Raw genomic sequence first — 22018 nt, 5'->3', positions numbered from 1 at the left:
AAGATAAATACATGCATGAGGAAAACTAAAACCATGCATATGGTTGTTCAGCCCCCACACTCCCCTCCTCTTTTGTCAAATGGTTTAAGTACAGAGTGCTTAAGCACGTTATGACTAAGCACACAATTACAAGGAGTCTTCATTTTTCAGTCATTTATTAAATGCTGACTGTTCATGCACTCAGCTGGTACATTTCAAATGTGAAAAATCTGCCACTAAAACTGAGAGTTTGGATCACCATATCAAGCAGCATATTATCTTTAAAGACCTTCAGCAAGATGAAATCTCTGAGTGTGGCTGTTATGACAAAACCCTAAGGACAAGCCTAAGTTTACTGCTAGGAATAGCACTTCCTTCATCATAAACACAGCAGACAAGTGCATAATAAGTATATAGGGCTAAATGTTAAAATTGTGAAAACTCAAATTAGAAACAAGACACTTTTGACACTGAATGAAACAAATTAGCCTTTCTGCACTTTCATTCATGAAAATGATTACAAAATACTAGCCATCCTTAATGATTACTTCTCTGCAGTTTTACAGCAATTGCAGTCATGAAACTTTCATTGTAGTTTATATTCTGGTTTTAAAATACACTAACAAGATAAGCAGTGAGCATTTATCATTTAAACATATATTAAATAAATAAATGAGGAAAATCTCTTGGATCACCTGACGACACGCCCTTTTCAATTGGAATAGCTCACAAAATTACTACTAGCCTTGTAAATTGTGCTTCTTCCTGTCTTTGAGAGAATACTGCAAGTATTCAGCACAAAAATAATTTAGATACTATGACATGAGTTATCTTTGAAATGAAAGATCCTAAAAGATTTTTAAAAAAAAAAGTCTTGATTCTTTGAAGTTAGTAGCCACAACCATTACAAAATAAATTGAATTTCTATGTGAAACGGTAAATATAATACATATCTGTGATTCTGGGGCTGTAACCACAGCTTCCCTCAAGTGTGTTATTCCTGTCATACAAAGCAAGAGGAGATTCCTATTCTGGTCTTCAGCTAATACAGCTTGTCTGGTAGGACTTGAAGCAGATTTGACTTTACTAGCAAACTGGTATTGTGCTGTCATTTTAGAAAGCATTTTATCTTTTATTTTCCTAGCTTAGAGTTTAAGCTAAAAGGGGCATCTGTGCTCTCTGACAAAAATTTGGAAGCAACAATGGACAAAGACAATCAATAATTCAAAGAAATTTATTTTGTTTTAGTAAGATTCAGATCCACAGATCTGTGGCATTCTTTTAAAATATTGTAGCTAGAGTACCCGTACCATTAAAGCCTCTGGGCGACAAAAGCAAATAATAAAACAATTTCAGCTATAATAGAATGTGTGTAATTTTCAAGCTGTGATAAATTTTTATAGCTATGTCTTCCACTAAATAAAAAAAAAAAAAAACAGTCATTCTGAGTAGTGATGAAAGAAGTATTAAAAAAAGAGTCACAATAGATGGAATTATCAGAATAGTAGCATACATATTAATTTCACCATAGAAGGTCTCAGACAAGTTGTTAGTGGTTCAATATGGCTTCATTACAATGAGTAAGCAATAACACAGTGATAGTAAAATGGAAGTGTAGGACTAGTATCAGCTGAATATAATGCTCTTATATATTGCTAACATGGTATCCGCTTAAGACAGAACAGATAGAAAAAATGTATTCAGTATGCATCAGGCATCAGACTTCAAGGAGACAGAACCTTCTCTCCTTGATTATATGCACACAGCTGACTGAAAATAACTGAAATCCACAAAAATCTGTATCATTACGTTTTGGATCAAATAATTTCAGAAGCAATCGGATCAGTGGCTACTGAGCTATCACTATGATTGATGGTGAACACTGCTGTTTGAGTAAAGTAGAAAACATTCAAAATCCATCTGCTCACTATCTACACGCTACAAATTACCATGCAAATCTGAACAAGTCACTTCCCTTAAAAATGTTCTGGAAACTTCCTGCTAAAGAAAGTAATAGCAGTCATTGTTTATCATTTATTTTATCCTGTCAAAACCACTGTCCATTTATTATTATAAAATATATCTCCTTGTGTGTATTTTTTCTGCATGAGACTTTTACTTCAATAGAATTCATTAGAAAGGAATTTCAGTGTCATCTTCCACCTTCAAAATTTATCTTATACTACCAAACAGAATAAAGAAAACTCCTATGTAGCTTACAGATTATTTCTGTCACAGAACTGTTTCTTTTCTAAAGGTCACAATTATTTCAGCATCATTTAATTCAAGAGCATTTCCATACTCATCGTAATTTGTTTCCCATGTCCTGAACTTAAAAGGTGGCAATGGTACAATGCCTGCATATTGTGAGACTACACTCAAGTCATCATCTTAACATTCCTTTGTCCTTACCATGTTTTCCTCTGCTCACTCAGGGGGAAAGCATGAAGAATTATTCTGAAGTGATGACATCTGAAACCAGATGATCAATTGTATTTACACTTGACAAAACCTAGCTTAGGGGAAGAAGTACAAAGGAAAGGGAGACTGCTATAAAGAGTCTGGAGTAGATTTAATCGTTAGATAAAAGGGAGTGTTTCCTCTACAGTGATAAGATTCCTTAAGAGTTAAACTGGATATGGTTACCATGGAGCTAAGACTCCCACAGAAAAAAAAAAAAAATTACTGCATTTTGAAATATTTGTTGGAAGCACACAGGCAGCCAAGTAAATGATACTGCACCACTTTCAGGCATTATTAGTAGGTCACTTAAATCCTCCATGCAAGTGGAAGCTCAGGGGTACAGGCTTTTATCGAGTATTTCATGGGTGGTCAGGCACCGGCACAGGCTCCTCAGGGAAATGGTCACAGCCCCAAGCCTGTCAGAGTTCAAGAAGCATTCGGACAATGCTCTCAGATGTAGGGTCTGATTTTTGGGTGGTCCTGTATGGAGCCAAGAGTTGGACTCAATGATCTTTGTGGATCCCTTCTATGATTCCATTGCAGCCAATGCCTTTCTGATTTAGAAATCTTTACCTGAGAACAACAGATAAGTTTCTTGTGTAATGCAATACTTCACTATGTTAAATATAATTACTTACTATTAACCAAGGTTCTGAGTAAACTGAAGGGTATGGTTTTATGTAAATGCCAAGGGGAAAAAAAACAAAACAAAACACAAAAAGATAAAGCTGACAGTCTTTCCACTTCTTTGTTAGAAACTGCATTCCCTACCATTGAATTTGATCATATAAACTGTCTGAGAGCCTTAACAACTATAAAAATTGCTCTCGGTAGCTTGGCAAGACTCTCTCATGAACCGTCTTTTGTCTCAGACCTAGTTAAAGCACACTTCCAAGGCTAAACTTTTAGTAAATCTTTTGTTTTTAGTTCTAAATGAATGGTGATTAGACATGGTCTTTTTTTTTTTTTTTTTTGAAAGTTTTAGTATAAACTAGTCTATAATCCACAGAAATAAACTATCATGCAGTCACGGAAAAGGACCATACAGCAGTTAAGCTGCAGTTCTGGCCTAATAGCCCCTGACTGCCTGGTCTAGCTCTGTCACAGGTTTTCACCATGTGCACCATGAGCACAAGTAATTTAACTTCAAGGCTACCCTGGATCTCCACCACATGTGGAGAACACATAGCAAGGCTAAGAATATTAAAAGATTGTCATCTCTATAAATCAGAGACTTACTTATATTTGCTCTTAACTCTGTATTGTTCATAAATGCTCACTGGCCAGGAAGACCATTTCTGTTACTTGGCGATGGTCCTGTAAGTGACAGAAATCTGGCTAAGACTGTAAACCTGAATTGGTTTTGGGCCTACAGAAAAGCTACAGTGGTATTCCCAAATTCTGCCTTCTGACTCGACAGTAAACAAACTGGAGCACAGGAAGTTCAGGCTGAATATGAGAGGGCACTTCTTTACTGTGAGGGTGACAGCACTGGAATAGGTTGCCCAGAGAGGTTGTGGAGTCTCCTTCTCTGGAGATACTCAAAACCTGCCTGGATGCCATCCTGCGCAATGTGCTCTAGGTGATCCTGCTCGGCAGGGGGGTTGGACTAGATGATCTCCACAGGTCCCTTCCAACCTTGGCCATTATGTGATTCTGTAAAGACTTGTTTGCCTGTTGATTTTGTCTCAGTATGCTTCTGGCACAGTCTCGTGCCATGTACAATATAAGAGCAAACACTTAGAACCAGGTCAATGGTAACGTGTAGTCATGTTAAGACTCCTACACTCAAGTTAATTACATTTACCTCACGTTACCCATCTCTTACTTATTACCTTCACTACAAGAAGGCACACAGTAAGATTCTATCCTGAAAATCATGAGGCTTTGGAATTATTTAGATTTCATATACACTGGAGTTATGAAACAGTTCGGTGGTTCCAGATAATAATTTGCCAAAGCCACAGCTGCCATTTTTCTCTCAATTAAAAATCCTTGCACCTTCAGATTCAGGAACCAGGATCATTTCTATAAGGAATCAGAAAACTATCAAAAAAACACACCAAAATCCCTCAAAACAAAAGAGAAATTTCAACCATTATAAACTCTTTACCTGTTAATGGTTTCTCATGACAAATGTCTCTGAAAATGACAAAGTGAAGGTGGAGACAGACCATAACTTCAAGGCATAATCTCAATATTACAGTCAACAGACCATAACTTCAGAACCATATTCTCAAAATATTTCAGAATCAGAAGGTCTGCAGAAGTTCTAGCCACAACTTTAAAATACATTAGTTCATAACTCTGGTGAAAAATTACTACAGATCTCAAGAACGTCATTTCAGGTATTCCTCTAATCAATCATGAAAGTGGTTATCCCAAAAGTGATTCTTATCGCACAGCCTCAGAAATATAAAAAATAAAAATAAAAAAAAAAATCATCCATACAATTCTTCTTTCCTATGATGCTGTAAAAGGAGAAAAGAGGAATTATTTCCTTTTGAATTACAATGAAATTTATTTTTCCTCAGAATTAAAAAGTGATACCAAACAGAAACATAGCCACGAAAATGCTGTATTAGAACCTTAAGAGTGTCAAAAGCAATGCAAAGTTTCTCTTCAGTCAGTGTCAACCTAAAGACCAGCAACTACTTGAGTACCTGACATTTTGCTACTTTCTCTACACTGTTAGAGAGTGAACCACACTGGCACAAGACCACACAACATCTAACTCTTAGCATGACCCTGGGAAATATATTGGCTTGTACCTACTAGTACCTTGCCAGAAAATACCTCAGCATGACTTGGCGGTACAATACAGGCCAGGAGTGTTCCCAATAGGCATTACAGATAAGGTCACACTGAGGGATTAGTTCAGCTGTATGCACATAAACTGTGTTCTTCCTCTTCACCTCAAGGCTAGGGAATTAACTGTGGCTATTTTACTTACTAGCAGAGTCACAGCCTTCCCAACCTTTAGAAAAGGGCTAACAGTGTAGCTTGTCTCTTTTTAGTTAGGTCACTGGGTTCTATTTATATTATTTAAAATAGCCAGGACAAGGGAAGTAATGGATGATCTTGGAGACTGCAGTAATAAAAAAAGGAGTTAAATTAAACAGTAAAAATAACTTGAATATGGCTATGAGATGATTAAAATGCATCTGAATGGCCTTCCTACAAAAGGTGAGGAAATCTTGGCCAAGGAAATAGGAAAGTATTGTGTCTGTCTCCAAGAACTGTGTAAATCAGATGCAGTTGTCAACTATGTTTAAGGGGAACTCAAGCAGCAAGAATATAAAGACAGGAGAAAAAAGTTGCAAGGCAATCAAAGATACAGTTATATGAAAGCCAGCTAAACAAACTAATGTTATTTATTCCTGCAAAGTCATATCTGAGAGGGAATAGAATTATTCTTTATAAATACACTGATGGGTTACAGTGTTGACACACATGAAAAAACAAACCTAGAAATACATAAATATGTTTAATCTGAAAAACTGAATGAAGTTCCAATTTACTAGATAAATGGACTGCTACATTGATAAAGAGCAGCAGGGGAAAAGTTGTAATTGGGTTTAAAATTCTTCAGTTCTGAACTTCAATTCAAAACAGATTCAATGGCTCAAAAAGTTCTTTCCAGTACTATGTCCCTGTAATATGCAAATAAATGTTTCCACATTAAGTAAAAGCAACTGCAAGACTAATCCAAGCAAAGATAATTCACTTGGATACTTTGTGGTAAAAAAATAAGGTAGTCACAAGCAAATAAGCAAACAGAAAGACTAGAAAGTTACTTCGAGGAGTAATGACTACAAGAATTTCAGTGTTATGAACAAAATACCTTTATCTGTTTGTTGCATGTCTTCTGTATTCAGGAAGATTGGTCATTACCCATTTTGGAATATAATTTCCACTTTGAAGGTTTTCTTTTCCACAAAAATACCTATTTATTTTTAATTTTCCACATAAAGCAAACATCTTTTAAAGACTCTTAAGTTTGGCAAGCCGTGCACGTCAAAATGAATTAACGACTCTGCAATTTCTCATAATTTCTTCAATTTCTTCAATTCCAAGCAACAAGAAACATGAGGACAGTTGCTCTCTCTCTGACAGAGCTGAAGAAAAAGCCTATAAAAAGCCATGTCTCAGCCTCTCTTTCCCATTCTCTCCTTGTAAATATTTACCATTAATGTATTCTCAATGACTGAATACAAAAATTCTGTCTCCCTGGACAAGTTTATCCCCATAGCACTCTTCTGTGTGTGTGTATGACGAGGATAGCTGTCTGGTTTAAATACCATACTGATTTAATAAATATATATTTATATTATAAATTATTATAATTATATATATATATATATATATGGGATTGGGAATGCACCTTAGTCTTTTCTCTTTTCCCTCTCGTCACAATAATTGAGTCTTTTACAATCCGTCAATCCTTTAACTGCCATTGCTTCGGTCAAGCAAATCCTTATTTCTGAGGATTTGTTCTGATTACTAATCACAAATGCCCGTGTAAAAAAAATTCAAAGTTCTTTTTCCTTTTTTTTTTTTTTTTTTTTTTTGACAGGGAAAGTGGAGGGAACACTTTCCATCTCCTGCAGACGCAACTTCTTTAAAAAAGCCTGCAGAAGTAACCCACTACCTCTTTACTATTTTTTCTTTAACATCATTTTGCAATGCAAAAAAAAAAACATTTCAGCTGTTATGATTTATTCCTATTCATAGAGTTTAATTTTTTCTTCCATTGTCATCTGCAGCCTGTCTAACTATTGATCAAGAAAAGTTCTCCATATCACAGAATGTACTGTTTTCCTGTATTTGTACAGTACCAAGTAGATCCTACACCCTGTCTCGATGCAAGAGTACTATACATTTTTAAATCAAAACTACTCAAATATAAAAATGTTGCTTGCCAAGATATATTCATTCACAGGTATTAGACAATTTTGCTTACATATATTAACAACACAGCTTAAAGAAAAACAGATGAAAACATCAGTAGTCCTTCTTTGAAGCATATTAATTAGGCTAAAAACAGTTTCCATCGTCGTTCACTTTAGACGGTTTAAGATAATTCTCTCAAGTTTGGCGACCATTAGGTCACTGGACCGAAATTACTATTGATTACCGTAGCATAAGGATTGGTTGTTCTACTTATTATATGTTGAAACATATTTCTCAAGCAACTCATTATACAAACACAAATTAAATTTCTGATTAGCTGTGCTCATTCAACATATGCATTACTACCTTCCTTTTTTAATCTGCAAGCTTTCATGTTTACCACACCTGACTTCCAACTAGTTATTAGGCAGCAATACATTTTCATGGCATATAACCAAGACTAACCCCGATAGGGTGTTTCCCTGTGCTGATGGATGCTGAAGATTTTAGGGATGCACACAAAAAAGTTGGATATTGTTAACTGATGTTGCCTGGAAGTAGCTTGAGACCAGGATAATTTTCCATCAGCTCCCATGTTATGACTAACTTTTGTTATTACCACCATGTTTCTTTAGATTACCAAAAAACCACAGATGTGAAAGATAAAAGGAGCAAATGTATTAGGATAAAGTTAGTTTACAAGAGCACATGACAGAGCTGTGCAATTACATGTTTCATTTTTTAAGCAGCACTAGAGACATTCTACTGACCTCACAGATTACCTATAACAGAGGATCACTATAATCTTTTAGCCATTTTTTTCCCTTAAGGTCTTTCCCTCCATTTTCTGTGTTACTGTGACTGAGTATCACACTTAGAATTCTGTGATTTACAATTCTAGATGGTCTTCATATTGGAAAGGATAGAAAGGTCATACTACCACTCTAACGGGCAAGTTAAGCCTTCTATACGGGACCTTATTTAGTCAATGATGTTATTTAAGCCTAAGGTCAGCCATAAGAGAAGATGACTTGGGAAGATCCCTGACAAATAAAAATAGATAAGTCTTTCTAACTAAAACAAACATCTGTCATAAAGTAAAAATGACATGCTCAGGATGAATCCAGTATCTTCCATACCACCAAACTTCCTGAATTTCAAATTGATCATGGAGAGACTACAATTCATGATTCAGCTACTCTCAAAATAGATTTTTTTTATTCCAATATCAAGGCACCAATGGATACAACTCTATAGCTCATTGTTTGAGCAGGGGTATGACAAGAAGTCAGAACTACAGTCTGTTTAGCAGCAAAAGGTCATTAATGACAGCTTCAATTATCCGCAGCTAGGCTAGCTAGGGCACTTACAATGAGTCATCAAATTGCAGCATTTCAAAACAAAAATGAGCAGAAGCCTGAGTAAGGAAAGCATTTTCTCTCTTCTGATAAAATTCCTTTTCCTAGTAAGGTAAATTACAAATATTTAACACTATCACCTGTATTTAAACCTTTCACTTAGGAAAATATATTTTCCTAATCTCCTAATAACCTTCCTTCTTGAGGAATCTCATTACTGAGTAACAACACAAAATATTTTATAATGGAAAAACAATCTGTCTGTTCAAAACAATGTTTAAAATGAATGACCTATCAGGTTCTTGCTTCCAATTTTTATAATCATAAGAGCACAGCAAATAGCATAGTTAATTCATTGATTTTGTGCATAAATGATATCAAGTGTAGAATATTTTATCTGAAAGTTCTGAACGTCAGGCTGATATGCATGGGTAATACAACAGTTGTTAAGCAAGCCACACTTGACGTATTAGGCTCTATTTCATACATCGAACTAACAGTGGGAGAAATACCATACATATCAATGGCAAAGAATATAATCCCGCATCCTATACCCCTCTCTAGAAATACCATTACATACACTTCTATGAAACAAACTGTCCAGTTACTATAGTAAGTGTTGACTACTTCTATTGTAAAATAAAGACTTAGATTGACATGCTTCTATTACTGAAACTTTTTTTTATAAATAGTATTATACTTTATTTCATTTTGTATGCATAAAGAAACCATTTTTGATTCCATCTTGGTAAAAATAAAAATATTAAAAGAAAAATTGAAACGCATTACAAAAAATACTTCAATATCAACATCTTTATTAAGAAAAGCATGTGATGGGCTTGACTGGACGTAAATTTAAAGATAGTCATATTATCTACATTCTCATTATCTCACACAGTATGAGATGCAATATCACTTGATTTTACTAGTGAAAAGATTTTGGATATGTACGAGATTCGATGTTTTAGATTATTCCCATTATAATGGAAGCAATTTTTTTTAATAGTTTGTGGATACCTTGAGCGAAACTGCAATATATATTAAACAAATCATAAAAAAAAAAGAAACATAAAGCAACAACAAATAATGGGCAGTGAAAGAAGGAGGGAATTTGTACTGATTGATACAATTTCTTGAAAGGGTTCTCACAAGTGAATTTTCAGTAAAACTTCCAGACTTCTGTTTAGGAAGGCTTAATTTTAAGCTATGAATTATCTGAAGTAATTATCAATGATCATTGATTCCAGTGAGAATACTTACTCATCTAGAATCAAGTTTCTGTTTAAATGTCAGTATTGAACAGAACAGAGTACCCTGAGCTGGAAGGGACCCATGAGAATCATCAAATCCAACTCCACAGAGGGCAACCTAACAGTTAAACCATCTATGTAAGAGCACTGTCCAAATGCTTCTTGAACACCAACACACCTGGGGCCATAACCACTTCCCTGGGGAGCTTGCGCCAGGACCATGCTCTCAGGAAAGAGCCTTTTCCTAACACCCTATCTTTGTGTAGCACAAAACTGCACACAGTACTCAACGGGAGGCCACACCAATGCAGGCCATATGGGACAATCACTTCTGTTGACCAGTTAGCTATCCAGTGCTTAATGCACTCCAGGATACAGTTGGCCCTTTTGGCTGCCAGGGCACACTACTGACTTGTATTGAGCTTACCATCACCCCAAACCACCTGATACCCTTCTGCAGGCCTGTACTCATGCATAGACTTGTTCCTCAGTCTATATATACGTTCAAGATTATATCATCCCAGGTACAGAATCCAGCAGTTGTTCTTATTAAATTTTACACGGACAGTGATTGCCTGGTGGTAGTACTCAGTACTCAAGCATACATTTTACCCACTCAGGAAGGTTTTGTGTTAGAAATAGAGCCAATTAAAGATCTTACCTAAGAACCAGTACAGTAAGTAGAGAAAACTGCTGCCATCTTTGAAGATTTTGTCACATTTTGTGTAGCCAATAAAATAAAATAAAAAATACACACCACAAAACTAACTTTGCAGTTGAAATACCTGAGTGATTCAGTCATCAAAAGTGCACGTCACTATCAGCCATTCCCTGTAACATCATTTGTATCAGATTTCCTACAACTATATTATTTCCATGCCTCAAAATAATCAAAATAAAGATAATGAGAGTTGAATACCACATTATTTAGACAAGACTACTTTTAAGAGATCCACAAAACCTTACTAAAAAAGCAAGTAAGAAGATTAAGGAAACTTAAATTTAATCTACAGCAACTCACAACTCCTACAGAAAAGGCTTGGGGTCTGCAAGTTGGTTAGTTCATCTCGTAAGTCTATGCATTTTAAAATTCTCACTCCTGATTAATCCTAACATACGTAAATAGCACATATAAAATAAAGGAAAAAATGCAAAGTTTTAAACGAAGACTTGGAACACATTATTAATACAGTCAATACTCACTTCCTACCAGTAGTGACTAATCAGGAAACCAAATTTTATTAATTAACCCTTCTTAGTGTAATTAATTAGTACTTCTTCCTATCACAGTCAACATTTAACATGGTCAACATGTATGCGGCAAAAAATCTTTTGTCTTATGAATGTTCTTTACAAAATGTTTACCTGATATTAAACACACACACACACACAAAACATGGCATACATGATCAGACAGAGGTCTCCCAAATTCTAAACTCTACCTTTCATAGTTTTGGCTACCGGGGAACTAGAAAATTATTGATTTTGACCTTTTGGAAACTGCCAAATAAATGGATATGCATTATAGAAGGAGGATATACTAGTAGTATGGAACATAATACTGACTTTTTTGCAAATGTTTTACCTTTTGTTTTGTTCTAAGATCAAAATGTTAACTGACGGTACACTTAGAAAGTATCAACATTTCTACACATCAAACAGTTTCTGAATTCTGCAAATTACTGACATTAAGTATCTTTAACATCCACCAGGTGTATATGCATTCTGTGAATTTTCTAGATACAGAAGTTATGCCACAGTACAGACAATGAACTTCAGAGGGAGTCTTGGGAGATGGCAGTCACTTGGCCTTAAGCATTTTAGTGGATCACCTGAGGCATTTTTGTATATATTCTAAGCATGATGGTCCTTGTACTTCCTTTTGCATATGATACTGCTGATGCCATTTGAAAGCATGTTAAATCTTCAGTGGTTTAAATTAGATCTGCAGCTGCTGCTAAACAGCTGGTTCAAGTCTCTGAGTTGAAGTTCTATTGTTACCAGTAATTTGTGAAGGATTTTATATAAGCTGATTCTCTTGCAGTTCTTCTGCATTTCATGACTATTGACGAGAATTCACATTGTTACATTTGTATCAAGGGATGCTGGTATTCTGGTATTGGAGAAGCTGGTTGAGTGCTGAAGAGGCTGAAACACTCAAGACTGACAGAGATCGTTGTGCGCTAAAAACAGCCCAGGCTTGTGCTGGCTACTCGTCTTACTGAGCAACCAGCACTTGCTTAGTTGGATAAAACCCAGTAGAAGGAAGAAACCCGATATTACTACTGAATCTTTCACTTTATGCTGCTGTTGTTTCTGCCATTGCTTCTGTTGACTGAAGCTGCCACTCCTCACATAGGCATGATATACCAAGAGAGCAAACAGGAGGAAAGCCTGAGAGGACCTGACCTCTACAAGCCCCAGTTCACATCTGAACCAAATCTGTTAAGACAGAGTTGAACACAGGTGTGCAATTGCTGACAAACACCAGTGTGTATGCATCGTACTGCAGGTGAAACTACCAAAAATAGATCTAGGGGGAAAAAAAAAAAAATCAGTGTGCCTGTCAGCTTTTGCAATTCCCATGCATATCCCAATTTTGAACTACTTTAGAGACTGTTTGGGAACATGCAATATTTGTCATTTGTACTTTATAACACTTTTGAAAACAGGTTTTCCTAAAACTACACTTGGTACCCAAGCAAATTAAGAATTTACTATGGAAAAGTCTCCTGTAATTAGACCAATGAGCATTCTTTTAAAGTAACGTCTGTTACACGGTTTTAAGCCTTCCAACACCAAAACCACTATACTCTAGGTTATCAGGTATAAATCTTTGGTGGTTCAAACTTTTTTTTTTTTTTTTTTTTTTGTGGGGCGGGAAGGGAGAAGGGGAGAAATCAGCTTTGTATCATACTGTCAGAGTGCAAGAAAAGCAAAGCAAAAAAAAAAAATCCTATCAAAGCTTTTGTAACTCATGAAGATGTGTAAAAGTCATCAGAAAGAAAGATGAACTTCTTTTTACCAAGCAAATCTGTTGAGGCTTTTTTACTACCACATCATAGTAAACATTGGTCTTGTTAGATGATTAGAAAAGAGTGTTAAAGCTGTCAGCCACACAACATTAATACAGCTAGTTAATGGAAGAACCAGAGAACCATAAAAGTACTGTTTTTTCTGGACTTTTAAAACTTCCTTAAAATTCAAAAATTTCATTGCACATTTGAAGACTTTTCACAGTAGTTACATACAGCTCTGTTTAATGGAAAAAGATTACAGAAAGTGCAATGGCATTCTTTTCTCCTGACAACAACAACAAAAAAAAACGATGATTTATGTACAGATTCCACTGCATTCTAATCATAAGACAATTTGTGCTGTGTTAGAAAAAAGAACATTATGCAGCCACCCCTTTAATGAACTCACAATAGGATCTGTAGGCTAATTATTAAACTGACTTATATAGACGGAAATCTTTTGTGATATAGGTTTAAGTTTTCCCAATAACAAGAATTGGAGGGACTCACTTGTACTATAAATTCTAATCTGCTTTAAAAAAATCTGGACATTTCTCCCCCTCCCCCCCCCCAAAAAAAAAAAACTTTTTAAAGCGTGTAAAATATTAAACATTTCAAAACAGTATAGCTTTCACAAATTTTAACACTCATTCCTAAAGTTCTTTGCTTTCGCAAATCTATTCCTTTAAACAAACATTTTAAATTAGTGGTACACAGTTACCTCCTCATAGTTACATCTTGTCTGCCCTAATCATTCGGTAGAAACCCTGCTGCCAGAGTCCAAATACTGCTACCACATTCTGCTTCTATAGTTCCCACTTAATTTACTGTTAATGCAACACAATTTACTCGGAATCAAACTACAAATAGTATACATAACAACATTTCTTTACCTTTGGTCAGAACCTGGCACAGTTGGCAGTGTAAGCAGTGTAATTGCACACTTACTTGCCAGTAATAAACAATTAATATACCCCTCATTCCATAAAGAACAATGAAGAGTAAACCTTCACATCTATTTTTTTTGTCCCTTGAAAGAAATAATTTCCAAGAATACCGTAACTAATCCAAAAATTCATTTCTTGATTTAGCTGTTATCAGTTTTCTAGAAACCAATTATTACTTTATCTTCTTAGAAAAAAATTACTACTTCATAAGACTGGAGAATAACACTATAAAGAGTATAAAATTCCAACATGTATGAAGGGCAGGTATGGTCCCCTATCTTTCCTGCAGATATCTCTGAATGCAATTAACACCTTGATTATAGACAACGATGTGCATAATTTCTCACTCTTTCTTCACACTAACAGTAACTATGGCAAAAGAATTGGAAAAAAAAAAAAAAAAGTATGCTGTTTTGCTAGCGTAACCTGAGGTCTACAGGGATTAAGGTTACTTAAAACAGGTATCTACACACAGATATTCAAGTTCCTGATGTATTTCATCTTACATCATGCGTTCCTATTTGCCTGGATTTTCTAAGATAGTTGATCATTTGTTATGTGTACAGGAACATGTACTCTCCAAAAATATTCTAACAGGCATAAGGAATTGTCTGGCGACTTCTTAATCACATTAAAAACATAATGTTCAAATTAAATTTCTACGCTGAGCAAATAAACCAAAATGTTCATTGAGGCATACACTAATGCCTCCTATTTTCTTTCTGTATCTTCTAAAGTGTGTTTATGCTTGCAATTGTTTTCCTAAATAGAGATGATTTTACAATCCATAGAGGTCTATACTTACTAGGCATCTGCACTGCTATTAAGTGTCCTTTGGAAAAATACACATTTCATGAATGAAGTCAAGAAATACACAACTATAAAGCAGCATCCTGTCACCAAATTCAGTGTATTCTAAGTAACTGTGTGCCAAATCTATTTTCCCCTCTTCCCTGCCTAAAATTCAGTTTTAATTTTTGGAATCTGTATCTAATGCACCCGGCAGTATTTGGCGACGTGGTCACAGCACTGTCATGGGAACTGAGAAAGAAGCAGTATTAACAGCTGGGTTTCAATACGAATCATACCCAGTCACCATGGCAGAGGATTAGAAAAAAGGCACAGAGATCACTTGCTATATTCTATAAAACCATGGGAACATCACTAGTTTATTACTGAAGATACTAATTGCTCCTTCAGATACCAAGAAACAGAGTTTGCGCAGAAGTCAATCCCTACAGCAGCCAGCAGTGGGACTAGGGGGAAGATGGGAAATATATGCTTGGAGTATTCATTTAGGATTATTGCATAGTCACAAGTCCTATCCAAAATGCTTTAACATGTTGATTCTCTGAGGTGAGATTTAAGAGTTTTCCTTTTGATGTTATTTCAGCAGACTTCAGCAAATTCGATGTTATTTCAGCATACATGCATTATCAATAATATGTGACAAGGGGGACACTGACAAGGGGTTAGATCTAAGACAACTACATTCAATCTTAAAATTATTTGCAACAACCACCTGTATGTAGTATATTCTAAAACATGCACCTCTTTTTTAAACAGCTATTTTTAAATTTAAGCTGTAGAAGGGAACAGTAGTAAAGCATGATGCTAATTTCACGTAATGCAATGCTACTTCGTTTTTTAGCTGGTATAGACTGGGCCAATATGAACAGGCAAAACTGCAACTCTGTTTCATTAAGTGTAACATCTCACAGCACTGAAGACTGGAAAATGAGAAAGAATATGTTCATAACTTTAATGCACATAGTTAATAGAGAAGAAAATTACTGTTGACATGAGAAAAACTTCAGTTGGCAGAAAAGGAATAGGAGAAGCATGTGTGTTTGATGTGGCTTTAGATTTTAGAAGATCATCATATATAATACTACATGCAACGTTGTACCATGCATCTCTGAATGATATTGGTTTACCTCCTTACAGGGAAAAATACATTTACAGTCTATTGTATAGATTTCATGCCAAACAAGAATGGTATCAGGGAAACCGACCGAACACACGTGCCTTCTCTAACCTGTAACACTAACACCTTCAGGAGTCTTAAACTCATCTACCTGTCATTGATAGAGGTGAAATCCAATTTCTCTCCAACTAATCTTGATGCAACTCCTCATTGTCCCCTTGTTACATCTTCAGAAACTGTATTGACCTTTTCTCCTTTCTGCCCTCCTTTATATTCTTCCAATAAGCTATCAGCTTGCAATTTCATTTTTTCCAGAATATTTATTAAAGATTTTTTTCTCCTCCTCCTGACACCAGCATAATCTTATAATTGTTTCTGAAACTAGAACACAAAAATAACTACGTAGCAACATGGTGGGTATCTTTTCACTGCCTTCTTATATTCACTTTTTGTCTTTCTCTGTTATTTTAATTGGAAGATTTGGGGGCACAAACATTTTATTTTTTTGGCATCTGTACCAAAAGCTCAGAACAAATCACAAGATCTCTACTCAGAAAACAAGCAAGATCCAAGTACATCAAGACAAATGATGTCAAATTCTATGTATTTATAATGCAGTTGTGACTACATCATTTATCCATCTTTTCCTGGGCAGGAGCTACAAAATTCCAGTCATTAAATAAATTTCAAACAACTTTCATCATATGAAATGTATCAAACTACTTAAGAAATGTGTTTCAATTTATATCTAAACGTGGTGCATTTTCCCCAAAGAACTGTTCCTTGCCTGGAGCCTGAAATATCTGCTTGAATGAGACAATTTCACCCCAGAAGAGAGATTAATTGTTACAAATTAATCAAATAGCTCTGACACAGATATAGTCACTACTCCTGCATGTCCAGAGCTAAAACCAGACACACTATACAGGCTGAAGCATGATTGTCATGTTTATACTGTGGTAGAGCTTTTGTTTCAATTCCTGCCTTAAAAAGGGTTGAAAGATTGCAGGTCCTGTCTTTGTATTTCATCAAAAACAAATCACTCACGGTGTATTACAGCATATGATGCACAATGTCAGCACTGGCAAAATCTGTCATATTATCAACCTCAATCACAAAATATTACCTAGATCTTTCACAAGAAAATACTCCCAAGCAAGGAATAAGTATAAGGTAATAGTTTTGCATATAGTGACAAACTGGGCGAACTTACTCATCTAGCTGAGAACACATGCAGTGAGTAGAAATGGCAATTCAATAGGTAAAAATAATCAGAGCAACACTATTTACAAAGAAGAATGCTACAAGAAACTTAACTCTGGATAAATTAATAAAATTAGGTGTGATTTCTATGGTAGAAACTGGAAGACAAGAAAGGCAAGAACAGTGACTTGTTTATTAACACGATAGCTATTTATAAAGTTTAAGAAAAAAAGAAATGTAATTGAATAACTTATTTTAAATAAGTGGAAGAAACATAGAACAGAAATTTAATTTTGTTGTTTTTCTTAGAGTATACACTTACACAGTTGTTAAAAGTTGTGGCAATATGATGAGAAGGGAAAGATTTAATACACAGAGATAAACACACAGATACATAAACATTTAATTCAAAAAGTCACTGAAGCTCCTAATACATATCTATTCTTAGAAGTAACTCAAATTTTATATAAAATTATTCTTTCTTCCATTTCACTCTTTTTCCTAGAAGGAAGTGACTAACGGACAACTAATGCATCATGAAATGCAGTACACTTCAGTGACACCAGACAAATGTCCTGATTAATTTGAAGACAATACCATGGAATACATTCAGCTGTTCAAGCAGCAGAACCTGTGCCAGCTCCCTCAAAGGAGCTTCGGGAAAATTCCATTAATTTGATCTTAAAGTGTTCTTAGCCTTTGTGACTTACATTATATATTAGATTCTATATCACTTGTATATAAATGTAATAATGCACAACTCACCAAGAACAATTCCCGTATTTCCCCAGTAATTAACTACTAATAGAAACTTTGTACTTTACTGAATCGAGTTCATATTGTAAAATTGAGATCACTTCCCATCTCATCTACATCTGGACAACAGAGAACCTCATTTTCAAGAAATATAGACAGGAAAATGTATCCACATATAAAATTAGATAAACCATCCAATTATCTTGAGTCTGAACAGGAATTTAACATCCAAATGATCAAAAATCCCTGCGCACGGCAGTGGGGTTGAAACTAGATGATCTTTAAGGTCCCTTCCAACCCAAGACATTCCTTGATTCTGATTCTGTAATTAAGGAAAAAAAAACTGAAAAGAAATCTGTAAACTCATTATGCATATGGTCTAGATCTTGAAAAAAAAAAAAAAAAAAAAAAGAAAATCCATGTATTCTATTCCAGATCTTCATAAAACCAGTATTCTGCTAATTATTGCAGATAACTACATGTCTATGACAGAAAACAATGTCCCATTCCTGTCTGTAAATGTTTAGATGATTAGACGCATTTATCAAAGTGTTTAAAATTAGGTCATTGACATAAACTGTTAAAGGAATAAGAGTCCAAAAAGAATCAAGTGTAAAGGCCTTTGTCACCAACTAACCAATGTCATCACCATAATTCAGACCCTAAGCTAGGAAGTAACTTTGGCAGGCTTCATTACATTTAAAGTGTTCCTATACTTCCTGTACTTTGGGTGTGGGTGACCTCAACTCATGCTCTCTGTCAGCGGGTGACTATGCAGGTATTCCTGATGGAGGAACATGAAAGCCGTATGTTCCAAGGCATCACCTCGTATTTGATTAATTTCACAGCAGCAGGAATGACAAAGAACTTGAGAACAATTTCCACAGAGGAAGAGACTGCCAATTTGTCACAGTAGTTAAGTCTCAGTAGCTAGGAAAGGCTTGAATGAGAATGCTCTACACTCATTTGTCCACTTTGCCAAAGGTAGCAAAGTTCTCTCTATATCCTTCGACATGTTACCTCAAAACAGCACGAATTAACATACCTGTTGTCACTAATGCTGTAGATATGTTACTATCATAAATTTTTCATGTATTCGTACCTTAGGAAGAATAACAAATAAACAACTCATGGAAAGTCATATAAAGAACAAATGTTACCAGGGTAGGCAATTAAGAGATATCAGTATTGCATACTATGCATATGAATCAAGGGCTTTGCTTCTCCCTTCTATCCATGCCACACAAGCATGCGCACATACACCGAATACCCGGAGTCAAATCTGGATGAAAGCCACCAACTATAAACTAGAGGAATAATTCCAAGCATCATTAAAGAAACAAACATCAAAAAAAAAAAGCTTTCGTAACAAAGACACAGCAGCAAGGTAGCAGTATAAGGAAAAAGTGTGTGTTTCTATATTTCCTTCATCCTGAACTTACAGGTCAGGGAAAAAAAAAAAAAAAAAAGGGAATTACAATTTATTGGCAGTTATCTTCCTTTAAATAGTATCACTGTACATTAAAGGCTTTACACAGTAACTGGGACTGAATGCGTACTGAATACATACTACTACAACAATGACAACAGTGGAAGTGTTCTCATCCTCTCCTCTGGAACTTGTTCTCAAGTTTTTTGTCATCCCCATTGCTGCCAAATTAATCAAATCTGAGGAATGCTTTGGAGCAGAAAGTGATAATGAAAAGATTGCCATCAAAATTTAAAAATACGTCCACAAGTTTGTTGCTCCCTAGAAATAAATACAGGTATCATTTTAAGAGTTAATTCTTCTGCTCTTTCAAAAAAAAAAATACCATAGGATATTTTTTTGAACAAGAGCAGTTTAATCTCCTTTTATACCTTACCAATAAAGAGTTATCTCTGACAGCAATGTGGTCTTTATAACATCCTAAAGCACTTCTCCCTACAAATGCAAAACTATGAAAAGGGAGACCAACAGTTTCAAAAGATTCAGCTACACAAGCCTGAAAAGCATTCACTAACAATTCAAATGCCCCAAAATATTCTTCTCTGGGAATGATCCTGATCAGTCAGGAATTTCCCTGTTAGAGTTCTAAAGAGCTACTGTACTTCATGTTTGTATATACAAATACAGTGTTTAGGCAGCAATAAAACCTGTAAGTAACAAGTGCTGAAAGCTTACATCACTGTAGCATTTGGTACCTGTACTAAGAAAGGAAGAATTTATTATTGTGAAATGATTGATCTTTTCTCCATGAAGGTGTAGCTCAGAAGGAGACAACGGTAACCGATAGGACTGTTCACAGGAAAGAAGCTGGGGCTCCCAAGAAAGAAAACGAGACACCTTTTTTTTTTCCTGTAAAAGATTTCCTAACACCTAGTAAAAGAAACATTTCTGCATAGTCTCGCTTGCCGCTTCTCCTTTTTGTCCCCATCTCTGTTTATCTGTTAGGTAGAAGTGCAATAGAGTTCTACAAGCATGAGAAAGGGTCACAGCAGCATAAATTGCTGCATAAATTGCCATCTCACGTAGCACATATAGGCTACCTATAAACAGGCAAAGTGCCTCACTTCATCATTGAGGAAGACTGTTCAGTTAAGGCAACATCTTAGGAAGTGAAAAGATAAAGGATATTCATTTAAAGCTCCAGCCTCAGATAAAAGCACCACCTCCTAAAGGTGGAGTAATCTACTATATAATACAGATACTTTTGTAAGAAGTGGAGTCAGAGGGAAGGATGTTGGAAAGGATTCTTCATTGTGGTTATCCATCTCCCCCTACCACGAAATTCTCACAGGCTTAAAAGTGCTCATGACACTTCATCACACCTGAACAATTTATATCAGCTGCAGCAACCTTCACCACTCTCCAATCTTTTATTCTCAGAAATAAATTTTCCCAGCCTCACAGAAATCAGGCTTGCCGTCTTCTACTTTGGGCCCTTAACACATCTTATTTTAGAGACTTTATCCTTTTAAAGTTATTTCAACTCTAAGGGAGACCTTCTGGAACATTATTTGTGATGAATGTGAAGATAGTATGGAAAGAGAGAGGGAATACATACATTTTTCATGCTAGTTACAAAACAAAACACTCTTAGTCATGCAGGGTAAAAATAATGGGTGAGACAAAATGACACATGAAAAGGGCATTATCCTCTTTCCAAAAATTAATGTAGGAACACTGCGTAAAAGTCCAAATTGGTTGTCATACTCGATTTGTGTAAAGCCTTAGGAAAGAATGGTGTGAGGGCTCTTTATAGAAAATTACACCAAGTGAAAGCTATTTCACTAATTAACACCCCTTCCCAAATAAATCCTTAGGTCCTTTTAAAATAAGCCTCTTTTAAGCAGAGAAAAGACCCCAGAATATTTGCAGAGCCCCCACATCGACATCTGTTGGTATTCCCTATACACAAATGTGCTTCTGTGTGCATGTTTATTGGAAGAGGTCATCAAGGGCTTGCTTGGTTTATTCATCATTTTCAGGCTCTCCTATTTGCAAAGCTTCTGTTAATGTCAGTGAAATCTAACCTAGACAGAAGTTTCAGAGGTCAGATATTTGGCATGCTACATTTAGAAACCCAAGTACAAAGTTGACAGGGATGCTTCAAACACAGGGGGTTACAGCGGAAATAGGTCTCCATATACCAAACTGGCTATTGAGCAGATTCAAGGAAGAATACACTGAGAATTCCTGATGCTATTAAAGCTCATATTCTTGCTTTTTTTTTTCCACTGACTAAATCGATTCCCCCATTTGGCAAAGCCCAGCACAGAAATAACACTTTATTTTTAATACAACAGAAAAGGAATAAGACGCAAGACACAAAATCATGTACTACATAGCCTATAAAAAGCAGATACTTACAGTTCGTAGGAACTGTATTTCATCTTCCCCTCCTTCACCCCCTTCAGCCATGGCTCTTGAGGAGTCAGCTCTGCTAAGACTCTGTTCGCCTCCACCGGCAGCTCACTGCGCTCAGTACAGCTCCTCTTCTCCTATCAGTATTAGCATATAGCTAATCCACAGCCATATAGGGAGCTCAGCAAACTCCACTGCACTGCAGACTGTCAGTCAACCCCCTCACTGCCAGAACCAACTGCGCTGCTTTTACAGCTCAGAGCAAGCAATCCTTTTCCTTTTCGCTCTTTACTCTCTACCCTACAGGCACAAAAAAAAAAAAAAAAAAAAAAAAGCACACCACCACCCTACTGTTAAGGTATTGCAGGATGCATTATA

General features: G+C 35.7%; 1 protein-coding gene across 11 annotated transcripts in view; it reads right to left on the bottom strand.

The window, feature by feature from the left end:
• The window catches only part of RYR3 (ryanodine receptor 3), a 234166-nt gene that overhangs the window by 206480 nt on the left and 5668 nt on the right, over positions 1–22018 (bottom strand). For 10 of the 11 annotated variants that reach the window (XM_066997680.1, XM_066997684.1, XM_066997681.1 and 7 more), the window contains exon 1: positions 21647–21790. The exons of the other annotated variant lie outside the window; for it this stretch is intronic. In XM_066997680.1, the coding sequence (XP_066853781.1) occupies positions 21647–21697 (51 nt within the window). In that variant the 5' untranslated portion in view covers positions 21698–21790. Of the gene's footprint in view, positions 1–21646; positions 21791–22018 lie in introns of those variants that run through there. 11 annotated transcript variants of the gene reach the window in all.

Source organism: Anser cygnoides, chromosome 5, assembly GCF_040182565.1.
Source record: "Anser cygnoides isolate HZ-2024a breed goose chromosome 5, Taihu_goose_T2T_genome, whole genome shotgun sequence".
Lineage (NCBI taxonomy): Eukaryota > Metazoa > Chordata > Aves > Anseriformes > Anatidae > Anser > Anser cygnoides.
The sequence above is the reverse complement of the archived record's forward strand: the minus strand, read 5'-3'. Positions and strand labels throughout refer to the sequence as shown.